Source organism: Salmo trutta, chromosome 5 (assembly GCF_901001165.1).
Source record: "Salmo trutta chromosome 5, fSalTru1.1, whole genome shotgun sequence".
NCBI lineage: Eukaryota > Metazoa > Chordata > Actinopteri > Salmoniformes > Salmonidae > Salmo > Salmo trutta.
The window spans coordinates 5,434,997-5,443,157 of NC_042961.1; the positions used below are offsets into that span (position 1 = coordinate 5,434,997).

Below are 8,161 nucleotides of genomic sequence, written 5' to 3' on the forward strand. Positions count from 1 at the left end.
GAATGTGCCTTAGGCATGCTGCAAGGAGGCATGCAGATGTGGCCAGGGCAATAAATTGCAATGTCCGTACTGCGAGACGCCTAAGACAGCGCTACAGGGAGACAGGACGGAGAGCTGATCGTCCTCACAGTGGCAGACTAAGTGTAACACCTGCACAGGATCGGTACATCCGAACATCACACCTGCGGGACAGGTACAGGATGGCAACAACAACTGTCCGAGTTACACCAGGAACGCACAATCACTCCATCAGTGCTCAGACTGTCCGCAATAGGCTGAGAGAGGCTGGACTGAGGGCTTGTAGGCCTGTTGTAAGGCAGGTCCTCACCAGACATCACCGGCAACAACGTCGCCTATGGGCACAAACCCACCGTCGCTAGACCAGACAGGACTGGAAAAAGTGCTCTTCACTGATGAGTCGCGGTTTTGTCTCACCAGGGGTGATGGTCAGATTTGCGTTTATCGTCGAAGGAATGAGCGTTACACCGAGGCCTGTACTCTGGTGCGGGATCGATTTGGAGGTGGAAGGTCCGTCAAGGTCTGGGGCGGTGTGTCACAGCATCATCGGACTGAGTTTGTTGTCATTGCAGGCAATCTCAAAGCTGTGTGTTACAGGGAAGACATCCTCCTCCCTCATGTGATACCCTTCCTGCAGGCTCATCCTGACATGACCCTCCAGCATTACAATGCCATCAGCCATACTGCTCCTTCTGTGCGTGATTTCCTGCAAGACAGGAATGTCAGTGTTCTGCCATGGCCAGCAAAGAGCCTGGATCTCAATCCCATTGAGCACGTCTGGGACCTGTTGGATCGGAGGATAAGGGTTAGGGCCAATCCCCTCAGAAATGTCAGGAAACTTGCAGGTGCCTTGGTGGAAGAGCGGGGTATCTGGTGCAGTCCATGAGGAGGAGATTTAGTGCAGTACTTAATGCAGCTGGTGGCCACACCAGATACTGACTGTTACTTTTGACCCCCCCTTGTTCAGGGACACATTATTCCATTTCTGTTAGTCCGATATCTGTGGAACTTGTTCAGTTTATGTCTCAGTTGTTGAATCTTATGTTCATACAAATATTTACACGTTAAGTTTGCTAAAAATAAATGCAGTTGACAGTGAGAGGACGTTACTTTTTCTGCTGAGTTTATATTCATCCTCTACAGTTTTGACATTGTAGACTTCAGAGGGAAAGTTCAAATGATTCACAATTGGCTGGAAGAGGAGGACTAGTAGGTAGTTCTACATTACAGACAATTGCTGTAGATGAGGATAGCACAAAAGGTATGGCAGTACCATGTTTTGGGAGATTGTTGGCCTGATGCTGTCAGGTTGGTGTTTGACTATATATCTGAAGTTGGATTGACTTGAATTTCAAAATAACCATTTTCTGCAATGCGTAGTGACAATTCTGGGAGGCTGAAAACATTTCCTGTCAGAATATCAATGGGCGTTGAGCCATGTCATGAACAATCTTTGATTAAATGCTCTTCGTGGCGATAGTGTGTTTGCCATGATTAGGATATTCCAGTCTTGCATCTTGTTCCAATTTTTCCTGAGATTTCTTTGACATTATTTTAGGAAAATTATCTGAAAGCACAGTTTTTTTGTTGTTGTTGCACGGCTTTGAAATCACACTAGGTATTATGAACACTTCTTTTGACATTTCACCCTTTCCCAAGAGCTCAGGTTTGTGTTTCCGAACCGTCACTTCACTCAAAATCCATAATTGAGATTGATAACGTCTCTGATTTTGCAAACTACGATCAAAATTGTATTCTAGAATATCAGAGAGCAAACAAAATATCCACCCATCTTTTCCAATCCAGTCTTACCTCAACGATTCTTACGCAAGTATGTTTGAACCTCGATAACGACACTGTTACTCAGTAAATTCAATTCCAGTTTCGTTTTTACAGATTAGGATGCAACATCAATGTCCAGACCGATTTCATGAAAGATCGGGTAGCACTCTTACACCCATGTGTGTTAAACTTCACATATGATTGGTCTAAGTTGGTAACAATTAGTTTTGTTTCATCAGCACAAAGTGCAAGGTCAATCTTATCAGAGATGCTCTCTAGCTTGACCCAATGGAGGTTATTTTCTATTTAACTAGGCAAGTCAATTAAGAACAGATTCTTATTTACAATGACGGCCTACTTGTAAAGGCCACCCGGCCAAACCTGCCCATAACCCGGACACCGCTGGGCCAATTGTGCTATGGGACAAATTGTCTGACTTCCAACAAATTGCCTCCCTTCGACACCCTGGGTATTAACAAGTCCATTTCTCTTTTTTTTCCTCATTAAATCCAACCTCCTCCTTTTTGTTACTTCTTTCAGTCTTTGGTATTTCGGCTCAAGTGTTTCTGTCGTGGCCTTCTGGTCATTGGAAATCTCTGCAGAATTCTTTCGTTTGCGACGTTTTTTCATGAAAGTATCCTTGTCAAATTCACATCTCTTTTGACCTTGTAAATGCGGCTTTCTCCTCAAAACTGATCCTAACGCACCCATAATATCGTCTGCCAGCACAGTTTTCCCGCTTTGTAAATCCAGATCAAAATTTTGTTCTAGAACACCACAGACAATCTGCTTGTAATTTCCACACACATCCGAGGCAAAATCAGCCAATTCAAGCATTACGCCTCTGGTCAATAGATGTAAGTCAAGTTTCTCCTTTTTCACAAATTTAAATTTCACATCCAGGTCAAGTCCTTTTTCCTTACAGAGAGGGTAGAGGTACTCCAATGCTTCTTCTATTGTGGGCATCATTAAGGATTGCTTCATTGTTATGTCTTTCTGAGTGAAGACAGTTTCTGTCTGGACATGTTGAGGATAGATCACATCCAGATCAGCCTCATCCTTTGTCCATATTTCATTAGGTCCATTTTCAGGGCCAAGGAGTGCGGTCTCATCCGCACACCGTGCAACATCTGTCTCAGTAAAGAGGCTTTCAGTCTTCACATGTGGAAGAGATATCAGGTCCACAACAGGCTCATCCTTTATGCAGATGTCAAAAGGTGTTCGATTTGAGACAGTGTCATGCAAATTGGACCTTGCCCGTTTAAGAGAGTAGTTACTTGCTTTCATTGTCTTTGGATCAGGAAGTTCAAACACTTCTGCTAACCACTCAGGTTGTGTCTTTTTGTAATTCTTTTTAATGCCATTTAGTCTTGACATAGTCCGGTTGGAAAAACTATATCGTACTTCATTACCAACACCAATATCAAAGTTGTATTCTAGAATATCATAGATAACATGCTGGTGAGATCTATTAATCTCTTTAGCATATTCAGACACCTCAACCATTACACCATTTGTCAGTAAATGACGATCAAGTTTCTGTTTCACTCCAGATTCAACATTGAAATCTACACCCATTTCCTTGCACTTTGTGTATGGAGCTTTCCAATACCTTCCACAATTTATTAGGTTATGTCTTGAGTAACTGACACGACACTGCCGTATATATTTATCCTCTACCACTTTTTGGCATTGCAGTCTTCGTCTTCCATCGCCATTGTAGTCTTCATCTTCATCAGAAGGAAAGTTGAATGGTTCACAATCTGAAAGAATAGGCCTCGGTCTAGTAGATACAGCTAAATTGCAGCCGCTTTCTGTAGCAGGTGAGGTTAGCACAGAAGGAATGGCAGTACTATGGCTTGCTAGATGAACATTTTCAGCAGGCAATGGCAATTCATTATTGGTCTGTGTTTGGTTGACGCTAAACACCTGTGAAGATGGGTTGATTTGAGCTTCAAAAGAACCACAGTGAGTGAATGCAGGTTTGGATGCAACATCAAGGCCCAGACCTATTTCATGACAGAGTGGGTAGCAGTCTTTCACCAATTCTTTGGCGTTAAACTTCACATTTGATTGGTCTAAGTTGGTAACATTTTGCTTCGTTTCATCAGCACAAAGTGCAAGGTCAATCTTATCAGAGATGCTCTCTAGCTTGACCCAATGAGGTTCTACTTGTCTGACTTCCAGCAAATTGCCTCCCTTCGACACCCTGGCTATTAACGTGTCCATTTCTCTTTTTTTCCTCATTAAACCCAACCTCCTCCTTTTTGTTACTTCTTTCAGTCTTCGGTATTTCCGCCTAAGTGAAGCTGGAGTGAAATTCTGGTTACGGCAAATCTCTGCAGGATACTTTCGTTTGCGTCGTTTTTTCATGAAAGTATCCTTGTGCAATTGACATCTCTTTTGACCTTGTAAATGTGATTTTGCCTTCAAAACTGATAACGCACCCATAATATCGTCAGCCAGCACAGTTTTCCCACCTTCTAAACCCAGATCAAAATTTTGGTCTAGAACATCACAGACAATCTGCTTGTAATTTCCACACACATCTGAGGCAAAATCAGCCAATTCAAGCATTATGTCTCTGGTCAATAGATGCAAGTCAAGTTTCTCCTTTTTCACAGATTTAGATTTCACATCCAGGTCAAGTCCTTTTTCCTTACAGAGAGGGTAGAGGTACTCCAATGCTTCTTCTATTGTGGGCATCATTAAGGATTGCTTCATTGTTATGTCTTTCTGAGTGAAGACGGTTTCTGTCTGGACATGTTGAGGATAGATCACATCCAGATCAGCCTCATCCTTTGTCCATATTTCATTAGGTCCATTTTCAGGGCCAAGGAGTGCGGTCTCATCCGCACACCGTGCTACATCTGTCTCAGTAAAGAGGCTTTCAGTCTTCACATGCGGAGGAGATATCAAGTCCACAACAGGCTCCTCCTTTATGCAGACGTCAAAAGGTGTTCGATTTTCTGAGATTCTGTTATGCAAATTGGACCTTGCCCATTTAAGAGAGTAGGCACGTGCTTTCATTGTCTTTGGATCAGGAAGTTCAAACACTTCTGCTAACCACTCAGGTCTTGTCCTTTTGTAACTCTTTTTCATGCCATTTAGTTTTGACATAGTCCGGCTGGAAAAATCATATCGTACTTCATTACCAACACCAAGATCAAAGTTGTATTCTAGAATATCATAGATAACATGCTGGTGAGCTCTATTAATCTCTTTTGCATATTCAGACACCTCAAGCATTACACCATTTGTCAGTAAATGAAAATCAAGTTTCTGTTTAGCTCCTGATCCAACATTGAAATTTACACCCATTTCCTTGCACTTTGCATATGGAGCTTTCCAATAGTTTCCAAAATGTCTTGGTTTTTTTCTTGAGTAACTGACACGACACTGCCGTATATATTCATCCTCTACCGTTTTTTGGCATTGCAGTCTTCGTCTTCCATCGCCATTGTAGTCTTCGTCTTCATCTTCATCAGAAGGAAAGTTGAATGGTTCACAATAATCGGAAAGAATAGGCCTCGGTCTAGTAGATACAGCTAAATTGCAGCCGCTTTCTGTAGCAGGTGAGGTTAGCACAGAAGAGGTGTCAGTACTATGGCTTGCTAGATGAACATTTTCAGCCGGCAATGGCAATTCATTATTGGTCTGTGTTTGGTTTACGCTAAACACCTGTGAAGATGGGTTGATTTGACCTTCAAATGAACCACAGAGGGTGAATACATTTGCTATGGGAATATCACTGGACGGTGATCCATGCCATGACTCCTCTTTGAGAAAATGCCCTTCAGATGTGCTAATGGGATCTTGGGCATTACAGAAATAAACCACTTTGACAGCGTTATTCTCCCCATCCCTTGTGCCTGTCTTTTCAGGGAAAAGACGTAAAATCTGCCCTTGACTTGTTGTTTGGGAACTGATGGAAGATACATGTGAATGCTCTTTTGGTAAACCCACATAGGAACATGAAGACCATGGGACAGTTGGGGATATTCCCATGTTATTCTCCTCAAGCTTTACATCAATCTCAGAAAGAAAATAACTGTCTGATAAATTGTTGGTAGTTTGGATCACTGTATAGTCATGTTCATATGTTGAATCGGTTTTGGTTTCCAGATAACTTGCTTCTGTGTTTCCTGACACTGGAGAATGTGGGTAATCCATGCAGGCATTAATTGAATCAGACCAAATGGTTACTTGGGATCGCTCTGCTTCATCGTCCTCTATCTTAACATCCATTTTGCACCAATAAACTACAAAAACAAACTCATCAAAAAGCCCTGATGACAATCTCTAAACTGAGAACAGTCGATTGTTAGATATCTGACAGAACAACTTATTAAAAAAAAGGAATGTCAACGTCACTTTACAGCACAACGAGTCACCAGCAGCAATTGGTCATTTATTTAATATTGTTAAATACTGTAAATTCTATTTCAGACCCACCGGGGAATCAGAATCGCTGTCAGACTGCTAAAAAAATATAATTCACCAATTTGCGACTACCCTGGTCTTTCCAATACATACATGGGCTATAAAAATTAGCATACAACTGATCTGACCAAGCTAGCCAGCCAACTTCCTAGCTAGCTAGCTAAATGGCAACAAACGCCTAAATCGTATTTGGCGATGTATTTAGATGTAACTTTTTATTGTATTTTGCGAACTAGGTTAATGCGGTTAGCAACTGCTAACCAATTGTTAGAAAGCTAGCTAGTTGTCCGTAACATAGCTAGCGTTAAGTTTGCTACTAGGCTAGCTACCTAAAATAACGTAACGTTACCTTTACTGGTGGTGGACTACAGCAAATCCCTTGGCCTGCATTGTGTTTAAAGAAAATCGAGACACAAAAAGTTGACTTCACAAATCTGTTTAGCATTATTTCTTAAAATCGCCTGCGAGCTAGCAGCAGCATGCGTCGGAGTGGAATTTTTAAGTAGCACTTTAAGTCCCTCGTAAGGAGGATGTGGCTAGTTGGGGTACAGCTACAGACGAACGTGACGTTATTCTCCCGCCGTGCAATTCGGTTTTGCCTAATTGTATATGTAGTCACAGATGATCCGTTATATTCACCAGATACTATAGTGACTAGTAACCGAAAGGTTGCAAGAACGAATCCCCAACCTGACAAAGTAAAACTCTGTCGTTCTGCTCCCTAACAAGGCACTGTTCCTAGGCTGTCATTGTAAATAAACATTTGTTCTTAACTGACTTGCCTAGTTAAATACACTGCTCAAAAAAATAAAGGGATCACTAAAATAACACATCCTAGATCTGAATGAATGAAATAATCTTATTAAATACTTTTTTCTTTACATAGTTGAATGTGCTGACAACAAAATCACACAAAAAGAATCAATGGAAATCCAATTTATCAACCCATGGAGGTCTGGATTTGGAGTCACACTCAAAATTAAAGTGGAAAACCACACTACAGGCTGATCCAACTTTGATGTAATGTCCTTAAAACAAGTCAAAATGAGGCTCAGTAGTGTGTGTGGCCTCCACGTGCCTGTATGACCTCCCTACAACGCCTGGGCATGCTCCTGATGAGGTGGCGGATGGTCTCCTGAGGGATCTCCTCCCAGACCTGGACTAAAGCATCCGCCCACTCCAGGACAGTCTGTGGTGCAACGTGGCATTGGTGGATGGAGCGAGACATGATGTACCAGATGTGCTCAATTGGATTCATGTCTGGGGAACGGGCGGGTCAGTCCATAGCATCAATGCCTTCCTCCAGCCACATGAGGTCTAGCATTGTCTTGCATTAGGAGGAACCCAGGGCCAACCGCACCAGCATATGGTCTCACAAGGGGTCTGAGGATCTCATCTCGGTACCTAATGGCAGTCAGGCTACCTCTGGCGAGCACATGGAGGGCTGTGCGGCCCCCCAAAGAAATGCCACCCCACACCATGACTGACCCACCGCCAAACCGGCCATGCTGGAGGATGTTGCAGGCAGCAGAACGTTCTCCATGGCGTCTCCAGACTCTGTCACGTCTGTCACATGTGCTCAGTGTGAACCTGCTTTCATCTGTGAAGAGCACAGGGCGCCAGTGGCAAATTTGCCAATCTTGGTGTTCTCTGGCAAATGACAAACGTCCTGCACGGTGTTGGGCTGTAAGCACAACCCCCACCTGTGGACGTCGGGCCCTCATACCACCCTCATGGAGTCTGTTTCTGACCATTTGAGCAGACACATGCACATTTGTGGCCTGCTGGAGGTCATTTTGCAGGGTTCTGGCAGTGCTCCTCCTGCTCCTCCTTGCATAAAGGCGGAGGTAGTGCTCCTGCTGCTGGGTTGTTGCCCTCCTACGGCCTCCTCCACGTCTCCTGATGTACTGGCCTGTCT

The 8,161-nt window shown here is 43.2% G+C and overlaps 1 protein-coding gene across 1 annotated transcript; it reads right to left on the reverse strand.

The window, feature by feature from the left end:
* Positions 1-1,141: 1,141 nt before the first annotated feature.
* On the reverse strand, positions 1,142-6,788 carry LOC115193552 (uncharacterized). The gene is made up of 2 exons (XM_029752279.1): positions 3,931-6,788; positions 1,142-2,058 (listed from the first exon to the last, which is right to left on the reverse strand). The coding sequence occupies exons 1-2, from the start codon at positions 6,046-6,048 to the stop codon at positions 1,909-1,911; spliced, it is 2,268 nt and encodes a 755-aa protein (XP_029608139.1). The 5' UTR covers positions 6,049-6,788; the 3' UTR covers positions 1,142-1,908.
* Between the last annotated feature and the right edge of the window lie 1,373 nt (positions 6,789-8,161).